General features: G+C 45.0%; 1 protein-coding gene across 1 annotated transcript in view; it reads left to right on the forward strand.

Moving 5' to 3' along the window:
* The window catches only part of Abat (4-aminobutyrate aminotransferase), a 104640-nt gene that overhangs the window by 62351 nt on the left and 25893 nt on the right, over positions 1-16396 (forward strand). The window contains exons 3-6 of the mRNA XM_021184642.2: positions 3213-3310; positions 6590-6619; positions 7400-7517; positions 13327-13376. Of these exons, the coding sequence (XP_021040301.1) occupies positions 3213-3310; positions 6590-6619; positions 7400-7517; positions 13327-13376 (296 nt within the window). The remainder of the gene's footprint in view (positions 1-3212; positions 3311-6589; positions 6620-7399; positions 7518-13326; positions 13377-16396) is intronic.

The following is a 16396-nucleotide window of genomic DNA, read 5'->3' on the forward strand; positions in this document are numbered from 1 at the left end:
AGCTCCTGCCTCCATGGCCTGTGCATCAGCTCCTGCCTCCATGGCCTGTGCATCAGCTCCTGCCTCCATGGCCTGTGCATCAGCTCCTGCCTCCAGGTTCCTGCCTTGCTTGAGCTCCTCACTTCCTTCAGTGATGGACTAGGGTGTGTAAGTGTGAGCCAAATAAACCTTTTGGCACATTCAAGTGTGTGTGTATGTACATGCGCATCTGTGCATGTGTTTGTGTTTGTATGTGTTTATAGGTATACCTATATGTGTATGTGTGTGTGTATGTGTGTGTGTATGTGTTCATTTGTGTGTATGTACATGCACATCTATGCATGTGTTTGTGTGTATATGTTTATATGTGTGTGTGCATGTGTGTGTGTGTGTGTGTGTGTGTGTGTTTACAGTGCTGGGGATTGAACCCAGGTATTTGCACATGCCTCAGCCCCTAACATATTATTTCAGTATCTCTGAGCTCCAGTTTCCTGTTCTGTGAGATGGAGACAATGAGGCAGACAGAAGATGGACAATAGGTAGATAGATGACTGATAGGTTTATTTTTTAAAGATATTTTTATTTATATGCATGTGTATCTGTGTATGTGTGTGCCTGTGTGCAAGTGTCCTCAGAAGTAAAAAGACAACATAAATTCCATGGAGTTGGGATTATAAAGAATTATGAGTGGGCCAAACTACTGAAAGCAATTACTGAGTCATCTTTCCAGACCCTAGAAGTTTGATAGATGATAGGCTATAAATAGATAGACTATAAGTAGAACATAGAAGATAGATAGATAGATAGAAGATAAACAGACAAATGATAGATAGATAGATAGATAGATAGATAGATAGATAGATGATAGATAAACAGACAAACATAAATGGTAGATAGGTAAATAGATGATACATAAATCAGTAAATGATAGAGAAGTAGATGACTGATAGATGATAGAAAATAGATAGTAGCAGATAGGTAGCAGATGGATAGTAAACGCACATATCCATTTATATATATAAGGGTAAGTACAGCCTCACATATGTCCCATGATCCTCTACTTTGATGCAGCTACAAGAGTGTGGCTCAGTGAGAGACACTAATTATCTGCGAGCATGCCAGGAAGGTTAAGATGGCAACACCAACAAGGGGACTGGTAGGAGTCACTGTCCTGGCATGCTTACAGCTGTCTGTCCCTCTGGGATGAGCCAAGGCAGGCTTGGGCTCGAGGCCATCTTTGTGTGGCTGACCACACGCTGAACAAGGGTGCCAGTGGGACTCGTCTGGGAACTTAGCTCTTCAGTAAATTTATTACTCTGCAAAATGCCAAATGGGATTCCAACCAATGACTTGAGGTCAGAACTTTTTAGCAACCACAAAAGAATCTGTTAAATGAGGACCTCGTTAGTCTATAAATTTACCTTCTCCTGGACAATCCTTTTCCTCCCTCTTCCCCTCCCTCCTCCTCCTTGAAATAGTATGGTAGTTAATGTGGCATGTGTGTAGGTATGTATATATGTTATTCTATATGTGTGTGGAGACCAGAGGTCAATGTCAGGCACTCTCTTCAGTTCCTGCCCTGTTTAGTTTTTGAGTCAGGGTCTCTAAATGGACCTGGAACTCACCTATCAGCTAAACCTACTAGCTAGGGCTGGCCAGCATGCCCTGGGGAGCCTCATGCTTCTACCTTCCCAGCACTGGAACTAGCCACCTTGCCCATTTGTTTTGTCTTTAATGTGGGAGCTAAGGATGGAACTAAGATCCCCAGCTTGCATGGCAAGAACTCAAACACCTGAGCCGTCTCCAAGGCCCCACGATGGTTAATATTGACTGCCAACTTGGCAGGATCTAGAATCACATGGGAGACAAACACTAGACATGTCTGTGAGGGAGTTTCGAGATTAGGCTGAGGTAGGTTTCCAAAAGACCCACTTTGCCTGTGAGCAGGACCTATTCCAAGCACTGGGGTCCCAGACTGAAGGAGGAGAAGGAGAAATCCACTGAACAGCAGCAGCAGCCATCCCTTCTGGCCTGAGGACAGTCCTGCCCCCGAACCTCCCCCACCACTGTAACCCCTCCTCCTGCTCCTCCCTGAGTTGCCTTTTCCAGGAATTCCATCACAACAGTGAAATAGTAGCTGATACAGACAGGGCCTCGTGGTAATTCCCAAACTGGCCTTGAATTCTTGGGGTTCAAGGGACCTCCTGCTTCAGCTTGCCTGATGTCTTGAATGAGACGCATGACCTTGTACCTAGCTCCCCTCTTGGAGTACTCCTGGAAATGGGTGCACATTGTGTCTTGTGCTCAGATGTAAGGATGCCTCTGAGCATCCTGCAGTGTTTGATAGCAAAGGATCAGCAGCCAACATGTCAGCAGTGCCAAAGTTGAGAGATTCATTCATATATATATATATATATATATATATATATATATATATATATATATATACATATATATACGAGTATATATATATATATGATTTTACTTAGACTGGCTTTGTTTTATTTTGTTTTGTTTCATTTCGTTTTTATGTATATTTTTTATATTGGTGCTTTGTCTGCATGTATATCTACACACTATAGCATTCAGAACACTCTATAATAGGATTTGATGCCCTTTTCTGGTGTGTAGATATACATGCAGACAAAGCACCAAGACATCTGGAAGAGCAGCCTTAACCCCTTGAATTTCTTTTCTCCGACTGTTGTGGTCTGCCTAATGTGGGTGCCAGGAACCAAATGTGGTCCTCTGTAAAAGCAGCAAGCGCTCTTAGTCCCTGAGCCATCTCTCCAACTCCTAGAAAGAAGTCGGCTTTGGACTGGTAGGAGAGCTCACCAGGGGAAAGCACTTGTCATTCCGGAGTAAAATCCTAAGTTCAACTCCTGAACCCACAGTGGAAGGAAAGAACCAAGCCCCCAAAAGTTGTCCTCGCACACACACACGCACACGCACACACACACGCACACACACACCTCAGCTCATCCTGCTGCCTTAGGACAGGAGCATGCCTGCTTTCTTACAACCTCATTGGCCCTGGTTTTTCCATTTTGGAATCCTTATTGTTCTCAGAGTCTAGGTGTCTAAATTTGTTCAGACTCGGTGTACTAAGGTGAACTTGTCACACAGAACAAAGCTGAGGTCTGGGACCACCTGTTAAGGACTGAGGGCACCTGTTGGAGCTGACCCTCCTTGTATCTTGTCACCAAGGGTCTCATTTGTCTTCTGTATTATAGGATCCAGATATATCAGCCAAGCCGCTGCCAAAGTTGACATTGAATTTGATTATGATGGACCACTCATGAAGACGGAAGTCCCGGGGCCTAGATCTAAGGTGAGTCAACCTCTCAGAAACAAAGACCCAGGAGGCAGGTGCACAGGCTGCTTAGAGGCACTTTCAGAGCCTCTTCTAGAGATGGGCATGAAATAAGCCCGGCCATTGTGAAGGCTTCAAAGGTGTTTCATGTCTGCTGTCATGAGGACATTGCCTAACAGCAGGCCACAGACTGGGACATGTGGCAGCCAGATTGTGCATGCATTTAGGGCTAACTAGCAGTTAGGTCGGTGGCTGGCTGTCACCTGGTGTACTTTGTACCTGAAATGGCTTGCCTCTGCTCCATGGCTGCTCATCATCCAACTTGTCACACTGGGCTTATTCTGATTTCACTCTAAGTCTATTCAGACTGAAGCTCCATACTGCCTTTTGAATGCCCCCACCTTTTCTATTGGCCAAAGCAAGTTGCATGGCTGTCCAGAACACCAGAAGTCACAGCACAGGGCCTGGACATCAAAGACTTCTGAATGACTTTGATCTTGAAGGAGAAAGAGAAATGTAACAAGAAAGGCAGTCTGTACAAGTGATAACGGGACAGAATGGGGGACAAACTTGGGGACGGAGAGAAAGGAGCCAGAGGCAGGCAGAAGACATGGGGGCAGGGAGTGAGGGAGAGAGACAGTGAAAGCAAAGGTGCCACAGTGAATTCATTACTTTGTATTCTAACCCAATAAAAAAAAGCAATAATAAGATGTGATCTTCAAGCCTGACTTGAACAAGCCTGGCATGAAGCTGTTCACACCAGGCTTAGTGGCTCACACCTGTAATTCCAGCACTTGAGAGGTGGAAGCAGACAAATCAGGAATTCAGGGCCTTCCTCTGCTATGTAAGGAGTCCAAGGCCAGCCTGGGACATCTCAGGGACTCCTTCCCTAAGACAGATAGGAGAAGCTGTCTTCTGTGTAAGAGACATGGTATAAACCTTTCAGTGCTTCACGGGTTTTTTCTCTAAGATTTAACAGATTTTATCCACAGTGGGATGCTGTCTTATTTACTGTAAAAAGATCACGCCTTTTGCTACAGTTGTGGGAACAGGGATTGGGAAGTGGGGAGAAGAGTGGAGATGAACCCACGAAGATGCCCGGGATTCAGGCTCCAGAGACCAGAATCAGAGTGCAGATTTAACTTCATTGTTTATTATATAAGCTTATATACAGCTTTTTAGCCAATTAGGGTATGTTTATGTATTCAAGGGCAAATGGGGTACAACCTGTGTTGTAGCCAAATCTGACTGGCCTGTCCTTGAACCTGTGGGGGAGAGGCCAATCCCCAGGGGCACTTCTATGTAGACAGGGGAAGCAGCCACCGACTTGGGTCCTTTGTGCTGTCTCACTGGTATGCTGGGAGCTATGTCAGATCACACACTGTGTACAGTGCATGAGGATCCTTCAAGGAATGGAAGGAGCTTGTGGTGCTCCACTCTCCCGCCCACTTCCTCCTCCGCCAAGTTTACCTCCACACATAGCACCTGCTTTATGAGTTCAGAAATATTCGTCTTATTGTGTTTATCTTTCTGTTGGATGATTTTTGTCAAACAGAAGGAGGGTGCTTTCTTATGCATATTTCTGTTGGGGTGGATTCTAATTTAATGGAGAAATGCTTAGAATAACTTTTCATATTTTTATTGTTAATATTATTTTATATTTTTGTGTGGAAATGTGTAACATCAAAATGCTGACTGTTGAAGACTTCTTTATGCTGAATTATTTTGGAGGCTGAAATCCTGTTACTATCAAGCTTTCTATTCCCAGTTTCTGTTTGAAACAAGGAAAGTGAATTTTAATGAGAAGTGGGTCTTTGTTGAGAAAATTAATATTGTCAGTTGATTTTACCCCCAGCTACTGATAAGGAAATTACATCTTTTCTTTTTGTTCTCCCCAAGTGCTAGAGGTCAAACTTTGAAACTCGGGGCTTCATGCACACTTGGCAAATGCTTTACCACTGAGCTTTGAATTTATAATTTGATGTGGATGTAAGTCTACATACCATGTACATGTCATGTCCGTGGTGAATGGCACTAGTGATTGCAGCCCTTGGAACTGGAGTTGCAGACAGTTCTGAGCTGCCACATAGATTCTGGGCATTGAATCTGGTTCAGTGCTCTTAACCTCTGAGTTATCTTTCCAGCCTGACTAAGCTATTTTAAAATGAGACTAGGGGATGGCAAGGTGGCTGTGCAGTTAAGAGCTCTGGCTGCTCTTCCAGAGGTCCTGAGTTCAATTTTCAGCAACCACACGGTAGCCCACAGCCATCTGTAAGAGGATCTGATGCCATCTTCTGGCCTGTGGTTGTGCATGCATCTGAGCACTCATTAAATAAAGTTTGGATATATTATATTATAATATATAAGTTATATATGTAAATAATATAATTATGTAACGTCTCTATGTGTGTATGTATATATATGAGAACATGAGTTGGCACGTGGCTGACAGAGGCACCTGCCGCAAAGCCTGATGCCCTGGGATTGAATCTCAGGAATCCATACGGTGGAAGGAAAGAGCTAACTCCTGCAAATTGTCTTCTGACCTTAACATGTGTAGTGTGGTGGCTATATACCCACCCACAAACAAAATAAAATAAATAAAAATGTAAAATAAAACTAGAGCTAGCGATGTAGCTCAATGTAGAACGCATACCCAGAATAAGCAAGGCTGTGAGCTCTAACTGCAGCACCACAAAAAAAAAAAAAAAAAAAAAAAGGAAGGAAGGAAGGAAGAAAGAAAAGAAAAGAAAAGAAAAAGAAAGAGAGAAAGAAAGAAAAAGAAGGAAAGAAAGAAAAGAGAAAGCCCTTTGGTTTTGGATATTGAATGCCTCCAGCATCAATTTTTTGTTACGTGTATACTTCCAGAGTGGTGTGGTAGAACAAAGCCCTTAGGCCCAGTACTCTAAAGTTTGTAAGTTCAAGGACAATGTAGCCTACTTACTGAGCTCTAGGGCAGCTGGAGCTACACAATTAGACCCTACCTCTAAAAGAATAAAATAAAATAAATTATATTATATTATATTTCCTTTTCATTTCCAGGTACTGAAATCTGAATTTTTATATGTCTATTATAATTGCCACTACTGTGCTGTGGAACAGCATTTATCAGTTATTTGTGTTAAGTAATTTAAAATATTTAAAAATATTTACATAATTATTACAATATTGACTAATAGTCTCTCAAGTTTTTGGCATCAGAGTGGAAAACAGCCTCGGGAACTGGGAAACCGGGAGATATTTGAGCTTTGGCAGGACTGTGCTGCCTGTGGCTAACACTTTTGTTCTTGCCCACAGGAACTAATGAAACAGCTGAACACAATCCAGGTAAGTGGGTGTAAGGCGATTCCTTTTACTCTTTCTTTTTGAAATGATCTTATTTACATGTGCATGTCTGTATGTGAATGTGCATATGTGTAGTTGCCCACAGAGGCCAGAAGAGGGAGACAGATTCCCCCCCCCACCCCCCCAGCCACAGTTGCAGGCAGATGTGAGCCATTTCTCATGGGTGCTCAGAAGCAAACTCAGGTCCTCTACACGAGCAATACAAGCTCTTAACCATCTCTCCAGACATTTTTTTTTTAAAGATTTATATATTTATTTATTTTATGTATATGAGTACACCACCATTGCTCTCTTCAGACAGACCAGAAGAGGGCATCAGATTCCATTACAGATGGTTGTGAGCCACCCTGTGGTTGCTGGGAATTGAACTCAGGACCTCTGGAAGAGCAGTCAGTGCTCTCAACCGCTGAGCCATCTCTCCAGTCCTCTCCAGACATGTTTTTATTTCTTAATTTCTATTCACTTCTAGCTTTGTTAGTGGCTTCTCTGAGGCTTACCACATATTCTTTAACTTGTCAGAACTTACTTCTGAGTTTCTTCTCAACCTTCACAAAATACAATACCATGGCCTCATGAACCAATTTAAAGCAAGCTGCCTGTATCATTTCTTCCAGAAAAAGACATAGAAGCTTGTCAACACCCACAGATTCCCATGTGGTATAGAACAAACAGGATAGAAAACAGTCTGTTTCCATAGTTCAAGCTTATTCCTATGAATGTGGGGAATAGTAGCTAGCCTGAACCAGTTTTCTCTTTCCCAAGAATGCAGAGGCCGTGCACTTTTTCTGCAACTATGAAGAGAGCAGAGGCAACTACCTAGTGGACGTGGACGGCAACCGCATGTTGGACCTGTATTCTCAGATCTCCTCTGTGCCCATAGGTAAAAGTTGGACAGTCACCTCTCACTCCTTCTTTGTTATGGCCATCAGACTTTAGATGCCTATCTCCAGTGTTTTACCAGCCTCTCCCCCAAGGGTAAATGGATGAACAAGTAATGGTGGAGAGAGCATGATTAGACATTGTTGTTGCTAGGGGTTTTTCTTTTAATTTTAAGTATGTGGGTGTTTTGCTTCCATAGATGTGTGTATACCGCCTGTGTGCAGTACCTGAAGTGGCCTAAAGAGGGCATTGCATCCCCTGAGACCCAAATTCCAGATCGTTGTTAACTTCCATGTGGATGCTGGAAATAAACCCAGGGGCCTCTAGAAGAGTAGCCAGTGCTCTTAACTGCTGAGCCAATTTTCCACTCCCAAGACACTTCATTTGTGTTGGTTTTCCAAGATTTATTTTTAATTCATATATGTGTATATGTATACACATGTATGTGAGTGCAGGTGCCCATGGGATTCCTGGAGATGGAGCCTCAGATGTGAACTACTAATACTAGTGTTGAAAACTGAATTTGGATCTTTTGCAAGAGCAGGAAGTACTCATACCCACTGAGCCCCAGCCCTTTAGATATTGCTTGAAATAATAAAGATTCTTTCCAGGTTTGGTAGATAGATTTTGATGCAATCAACTTCCGGTGATCAGATCCTTTAATGACTCCAGCATGTGAAGTGAGGGAAGCTGGGATCTGAAAGCCAACAGCAACTCACAGGGTGGAGGAAATCCTTACATTTATAGACTTTAGGGGTATCACTGAGCTTAAAAAGAAAATGGCCTCTGAGGTTTGGCAGGTTAGTGAAGGAACTATAGATTGCACAAAAGGCTGTCCTCTTTCCCCAGCAACCTTGGCTGTTAGATGCTGGGTTGCTAAGGCATTCAATAGGTGCACTTCTGAGATCTAACACTTAGGGGGGCCTTCTCTCCTTTCTGCCTCCAGACACCGTCAGGTGAGTGTGTCCTCCTTTCCCTATTGTACAGCGAGGTGAAGAAGGCTTGAAGAGGTAAGCTTGCAGAGCAGTAGCTCAGTGAGCTGTCTAGGTTGGGTTTCCTAGCAGAGCCTGTGGTGAGGGTTTTTCAAGTTATCTATGGAGGAAACACCCTCAGTTGAAAGGGAAGACAACAAGGGATCGAAAGGATGCTGCTAGAGTGACAGCCGACTCTCACAGGGGACTCTGCATGCCAGACTGACACAGACACTGGTCTTTTTGCACCCCTTAGCTGGCCGCTCATTGCCTGCCCACTGCCAGGTAAAGGTCCATCACATCGACCTTCCGTGCATGGAAGACAATTTCCAGAGGAGGGGGCAGTGGAAGCTATTATCAGCCAACACAGATAGCTGCTGGAATATGGGATGATCTGTCCAGAAAACATGGCTCACCATCCAGCCACATAGAACATGACACAGACAATAGGGACAGACAGGGTTAATTTGGAAATGAAGGTAGCTATTATTTGAAGCTTGGACAGTTATTATCTCTTGAATTGATAGATGCCCAGCTGTGCCCAGTGGCCTGTGGCCACTGTGGGCTGTGCCTGTCCCTGCACAGATAATACTGCTTGTCTGCTGCAGAAGAGACAGGCATGGGGGAGTTGATTGTAGTGCTGTGTATTAGCAGCTCCCCACCCCCACCCCCTGGTACCTGAGATGTCCTCTAAACCCCCAGCCTTGGGTGACCATTCCTACTCTACCTCCCCAGCATCTGTCCTCAGATCTACTTATGTCCTATTGAGATATGACCAGACAGCAGTGGTGTCTCAGCCTCTGAAGGCACCAAGGATTTCAAGATGTACAAACCCTTTCTCCCTTGGTTTTCATTTGTTGTTGTTTGCTTTCATATGTATGTATGTATGTATATATGTATGTATGAGTGTATGTATGTATGTATGAGTGTATGTATGTATGTACGTGTGTGTGTGTGTGTGTGTGTGTGTGTGTGTGTGTGTGTGTGTGTGTGTGATATACACATCAAGGGCTATCATAGGCATGTACTACCAACCTGGCTTCCAGGTTTTAAGCTCATACTCACTGAGAATTTACCAGACACCTGGCTGTTGCCAAGGGCTTCATGCATTATTAGTAAATGACCATGGCTGCTCTATTACAGGGCCTTTAGTTATTACCTCCAACTGACCACACTTCCGATTCCAAGAGGTCATAGATCTGCCTGGTGTTTCAGAGTCTGAGGTCCTGCCAGGATGCGGACCAGTGAGTCCACCCCTTTTGTTCCTACTGAGCAGTCTTGCTTTGGGAGGTCTTACCACTGAAAGCCAGGTTGAAAGTTCCCTAATCGGAGTTCCATTTTCATCTCTCTCCTTCAGGAGCCAATGAGTCAGGCTGCCTCTGCAGTTTAATGAGCTTTACTGGGACCAGGCTTATCTACTGAGGCAGAAAAGTCATAAACACCCAGGCAGCATGATAAGCCAGAACTCTGGCCAGAAAACGTTTGGAAAAACCCAGAGAATGTTCTGTCCTTGAATGGTGAGCAGTGTCTAGTCCTGGGCCTTGCCAGCCTTGCGTGGGCTAGGGAAGAGACCGGAATGTGTTAACTCTCTCCCCCATGGTCTCTGTTTCAGTTCCACAGTGTATCCTCCACAGCAGGCAGAGGGAAACCACAAAGATTTCCCTTCTCTTTAAATCTTTTCACCCTCTAGAGGAAGTCTCCCCTAGGTGATACTTGGTGTTTAATACTTGTCTAAATCTCACAGTCTTGGAGGGAGAACAGGCCTGGGGCCCAGCACCTCAGGCGGACAACAGCTTTCCACTGCACTGCAGCCTCTAGCCTCAGCAGTACAATGTCTCCTTTCAAAGTAAATGTCTTTCAATTAAAAAGCACCAGTCTTCCTCACCTGAAGCTGCTAAGACATAATACTAGAGACTAAGTAGCTTATAAAGAGCAAACGTTTCTCCCAGCTTTCAAAGCTGGGAGTGCAAGATCCAGGTCCCACCCACTTAACGAGCGCTTTCTTTCTGGAACAAGGTGCTATCTTTCCACAGTGTCCTCACAAGATGGAGGCAGGAGACTAAAAACCTCCTCAGGGATCTTTATAAAGGCACTAACTCCCTTCCCAAGGATTCCCCTCCCATGACCTAACCAGCTTTTAAAGGTCTGGTTGAGGCTGCTAAGGAGCTCTGCATACTATCAGGTCAGGGGCCAGGATCTCAGCAGAGGCGCTGCAGTCATGTGTAGTATCACCTTCCTGCTCTAAGCTTCTCGTATTGCTCTTCCCTCATACAGCTTGTAAACTTCTGTGCTCTTGCCCACGTCACTGACTTACTGTGCTATTAATCCATTCAATTACACTGTATTGAGCAGAGTGAGCCTTGGTGGAGTGCAGTGGGCAAAGGTGTCTCACGCTGGTCTCCACACACCAGTGCCTGGACACATCCTCCACACACCAGGGCCTATATCTTCCTTTGGCCTTTCTGCCAGAGTTACTGATAGGCAGGTCAAATACTGTCCCTGTTGCTGTCTTAAAACACTCTGACAAAAGCAACTTAAGAGAGAAAGGGTTTGTTCTGGCTCACGGTTTAAAGGTCTAGTCTATCAAGTCGGGGGAAAAAGTGGTGTCGGGACAGTAAAATGTCACACTGTATCCACAGACAAGCGTAAAGTGATGGACGCTGGTGCCCAGCTCATTCATTCTACCTATCTGCCACCTATCAATCAATTTTTATGTCTATCATCTATTTGTCTATCGTGGAGACAGGATCTCACTGTACAGTCCTGGCTGGCCTAGAAGTCAATATAATGCCACCCACTTTCAGAATAAGTCTTTCTACCTCAGTTAACCTAATCAAGAAAACCCTGCCAAGACACACATAAAGGCTAGTTCTTAAGTTGACAGTCAATATAAACCATGACAACGAAACTAGCAATAATGGATGTAAAGCTCCCTGCACATGGTAGATACTCAATAAATACAAATTGTCATAAAAGAGAGGAGGCTGGTTCTAAATAGACTGACAGGGTCCAAAGCCTGCCTTGACATATAAGAGACTGGAGTGGTCTCTAATTTCTCACTCATACTTTTTTTTTCTTGGTGGAGACTGGAGAGAATCTCATATAGCCCTGGCTGACTTCAAATTCACTATAGCACAATCTGACCTTGAATTCCTGATTCCCCTGCCTCCACTTCCAAAGTGCTGGGGTTACAGATGCACACCACCACACCCAGCTGCATCTCCTGTTTTCTCTGCATCAGCAGACTGGTCATGCCTGAGCCCATAGGGCTTCTGGCAGAATGAGGAAGGATTATCGGGATCAAACATTAGCTCAGAGCCAGACACAAAGCTGATGCTCAGAAAGTGGGAATTGGAATGAATTACAATAGCATTCATTTTGTTTTGTTTGTTACAGAGTCTTGCTATATACTTCAAGCTGACTTAGAACTCTTCATGTAGTCTAGGCTGGCCTCAAAAATCACAAGTCTCCTGCCTCAACCCCTTACTACTATGCCTACTGGCTTTTTAAAAATTATCATCATACTTACTTCGTGTGTATGTCCTCATGCACACATGTACCATGCTGTGCATATGGAGGTCAGAGGAAAACTGTGGGAGTCAATTCTCTACTATATAGGTCTGAGGAATTGGACCTGGGTCATCAGGTTTGGGGCAAATACCTTTACCTGCTCATCCACCTAGCTGACGTGTTGGGGGGGGGGTGCGCATGCGCGCTTATATATGTTATGTATATGTGTGTTTATATATGGTGTATGTGTTTGTTAGAAATTTATAGGTAAGGCTAAGTTTTTGTGAACATTGTCTAAGGCTACTGAACCAGATCAAGCTATATTTTACATGCTTTCACCCATTCACAGAGCAGCAGGCATCCAGTGTTTAGGGGGCACCTGTTGGAGAGGAAGTCTTAGAAACAGTGCTGTTTAGTATACTTTTCTTAGACTCAGTTTTGGGTCATTCATTGCAAGTGAATAGAAATACTGTTCACTTTTGAGGTTGTTTGTTTGTTTGGGTTTTTTTTTTTTTAATTTCTCTTTTCAAGACAGGATTTCTGTGTGTAGTCCTGGCTGTCCTAGAACTCCCTCTGTAGACCAGGCTGACTTGAACAGAGATCCGACTGCCTCTGCCTTCCAAGTGTTGGAATTAAACCTGGGCACTGCGCCCTCTCCCCCAATACACGCAGAGTTGTTTTTGTAATATTGTGTATGCACATGAGTGCAGTTGGAGTCCATCGGCATGGTAACGCTGCAAGGAGTTCATGTAGGCTTCAGTTACAGTTGATGGATGTAAGATGCTTTCAAAGCCAGAGATGCTGAGTGTTACCATTAACACCGTAGATAGGAGAACTTTATAGAAGAGCTATTGCTGAGTCCCAGGGTATCCTGAGCCAAGGTGCGTGACATCAGCCACAGTGAGACCCTGGAACATGCATGTGAATATATGAAGGTAGGATGTGGCATGTGACATAGTGGTCACTTTCCAGGTGGTATCCTTTGGTCCTTGTGGAAACATTTATTGGGCTCCACCTCAGCCTGTGAACACTGGGAAATAAGAAAGACCACACATAGTTCACCACATTGACCTCTTGATGCCAGCACTGTCCTTGCATTTATGTTTGTCTGGTCCAACAGATCTCAAACTTGAACAAACATCTAAGCGTCCCCAGGGAACTTGGAGCTCTCCAGGCTGCACTGAGAGAAACTTCTAGTCAAGGGTCAGAGCCTTTGACACATACAGAGCACTTCAGAGATGGAAGCCGAGGGGCAGGGAGAGAACTAGGACAGAGGAGACCTCAGATGCAGGAGCACTCTCTCACCCTGCTGTACCTTCCTCTCCCCAGGTTACAACCATCCGGCTCTGGCGAAACTCGTTCAACAGCCTCAGAACGCGGTATGTCTCCCTGATGTGCTGATGTGCGGACTAAGGACAGACTGTGACAGACCTGATAGGCATCTTTAGGCCTGTTTCCTACGCAGCACTGAGGTGTTTGCTGAGCTTGTACCCCGTTCAGGCCTTGGAGCAGTGTTGGTGACTTTTCCTTAACTTGATATAAACTAAGTCACCTGGGAAAAGGAGACCTTCCACAGGGGAAATGCCTCCCATCAGACTGTTCTGTGGGCGTGTCTGTGAAACATTTCCTTAATTGGTGATAAATGTGGGAGGGCAGTGGTTCACTTGTGAGCAGTACCACCCTGGACAGCATCCCTGGGTTGTGTAAGAAAGCAAGCTGAGGGGCTAGAGAGATGGCTTAATAGCATCTTGTTAAAAGCACTTGTTACTCTTGCAGAGGAGCTGGGTTGGGTTCCCAGCATCCACATGGCGGGTCACCACCATCTCCCAGCACCCACATGGCAGGTCACCACCATCTGCAACTCCAGTTCTGAGGGATCCAATACTTCTGAGCTCTTCAGGCTCCTGTACACATATTTAGGCATACCCATAAACTAAGATAAATTTTATTGGAAAAACGTCTGAGCAAGTCATGGGCAACATGCTGGTGAGACACATTCCTCCATGGCCTCTGCCTCAGGTCCTGCCTCCAGGTTCCTGCCTGGAGCTCCTGTCCTGGCTTCTCAGTGATGGAGTGTAGCCTCAAAACCAAATAAACCCGAAGCAGTTTTAGTTCTGGTATTTATCACACTGACAGAATATAACTATGATCATAAAGAAAGCTCAACATCGCCATTCCCATGGAGACAGCTACTTAACCCCACACATCAGGTGAGAACGGTAACCACAGTTAGGCTACAGAACAAAAGATACAGTGTAGGCATAAGACAATGATAATGGTTAACATACACGAACAATGTAGTATGTGCCAGATCTTGTGTTCTGCGTTTTTATTGCCATGTGTTTTGTTGGAGAGTGTGCACTGTATGTATGCATCACTCTCAGAGGTGAGAAAGGGTATCAGTTCCCAGGGAACAGGAGTTACAGGCTGCTCTGTGCAGCTGATGTGGACACTGGGACCCAATCCCAGGGCTTCTCCAAGAGCAGCAAGTACTCTCAACCCTGAGCCATCTCTGTAGCTCTTCTTTTTAAATGTACGTCTATCAAACCTTAATTAGTGTGTATATTGTGTGTTGAGGCTACTCCCCCATAACCACCGATGTGGTTTATACATCATAACTATAACATCCTAGGATTCAAGAATGTTTAATAGATAAAGACACTGAAGAGCAGAAAGACTGTATATCTGCCTGTATTAGTTGTTTCATTTGCTGTAACATAAACAGCTTAAGTGAAAGGGGGGTTTATTTTGGCTCATAACTTGAGGGTACACATCATCAGGTCTGTGGCGGGCGCGGGCACCGTGGGAGGACCAGCGCGGCTCCCCACAGTGCACCTGCATTCAGAGAGCAGAGCGATGGAAGCCACTGCTTCGCGCACTTGCTCCGTTTCATTCAGGCCAGAACTCCAGCCCGTGGGGTGGTGCCTCACACACTTAGGGTGGGTCTTCCCAGGGCAGTGTGATCTAGAAAGTTCCTCACAGACATTCTCAGGGGTGATCTGGATCCTGCCCACTCAACAGTCAATATTAATCACCGTGCTGTCTGAGGAGGTGTGGACCAGGGGAGGTGCTTGGAATCCAAAGAATCAAGCTCATCTGTGACGGAGCAGTCATATGGCAGGGGAGACCTCCCAGGGAAGCGACTTTAAACAGAGATCTGAAGGAGGAGAGGCTGTGAGGTGGCAGGCCATGAAAGTGAAGCATGCATGCTTGAGGAATAAAGGACAAGATGGCCTGAGCAGAGACAGCAGCAGGCAGGGTTCAGGTCGGACAAGAACAGCCCTAGAGTTGCCACCACCTTTGTCGTAGTTTGGCTCCTGTGACAGTGAACAAACACTAACCAGAAACAGCTTGAAGAAGAAAGTGTTTGTTTGGCTTAAAGTTAAGGTCCATCGCTAACAGAAGTCAGGGCAGAGATGTGGAGGCAGGAGCTGGAGCAGAGGCAGTGAAGGGCACTGCGTATTAGCTTGCTCCTTATAGCCTGCTCAACCCAGGACCACTGGCGTGGGGATGGCACCACCCCTTCTCACAGGAATCTTCAATCAAGAAGATGTCCCACAGACAGCCCACAGGCCAGCGTGGCAAAGGCAAGGCCTCAGCTTAGGTTCCCTCTTCCCAGATAAGTGCAGGTTCCTGCCAAGCTGACAGAAACAACCCAGTTCAACCTCTAATAGGCTTTCTCAATCTTGGTACTGAAGCCTCTTGTCATGGCAAAAAAGGAAATGTCTCAGAAGTGCCTATATTTCCTCTGGTGGTTATAGTAACCCTGGTGGAGAAGCCTCATGATAAAAGAGCTCTCCTGAGCATGGTGGGACGCCGTGAGAAGGCCTGTCTGTCCTCAGTGTCCCTCCATGGTGTACTCAGTGAGTCTGTCCACGAAGCTTCCCAGGTCTGTCCTTTTAAGCATCCTTTTTAGATGTAATTTTCCTGAGGTTGGGGTGTCACTTACTTGTCAACGTGCCCACGATGCAGGAGGCCCTGACTTCTATCCACACCACTTAGTGAATCCAGCAATGATGATGAATATCAGTAATTCCAGTTCTCGAGAAATTGGAGGCGGGAAGATCAGAAGTTCAAGAGCCCCTCGGCTATATACTGAATTTGAGACCAGAATGGCTTACATGAGATCCTATCTAAAAAANTAAATAATAATAATAACGGACATTTTACTTTCCTGTTTCTTCCACTACCATGCCATTCTGATGCTCTTATATATTCATTTTCAATTACTATACTAACAGATAGTCACAAATTTAATTAAAACAATGCTTAAAAGCCACACATTCCAGGCGTGGTGGCACATGCCTTTAATCCCAGCACTCAGGAGGCAGAGGCAGGCAGATTTCTGAGTTCAAGGCCAGCCTGGTCTACAAAGTGAGTTCCAGGACAGCCAGGGCTA

This window comes from Mus caroli, chromosome 16, assembly GCF_900094665.2.
Source record: "Mus caroli chromosome 16, CAROLI_EIJ_v1.1, whole genome shotgun sequence".
In the NCBI taxonomy this organism is placed as follows: domain Eukaryota; kingdom Metazoa; phylum Chordata; class Mammalia; order Rodentia; family Muridae; genus Mus; species Mus caroli.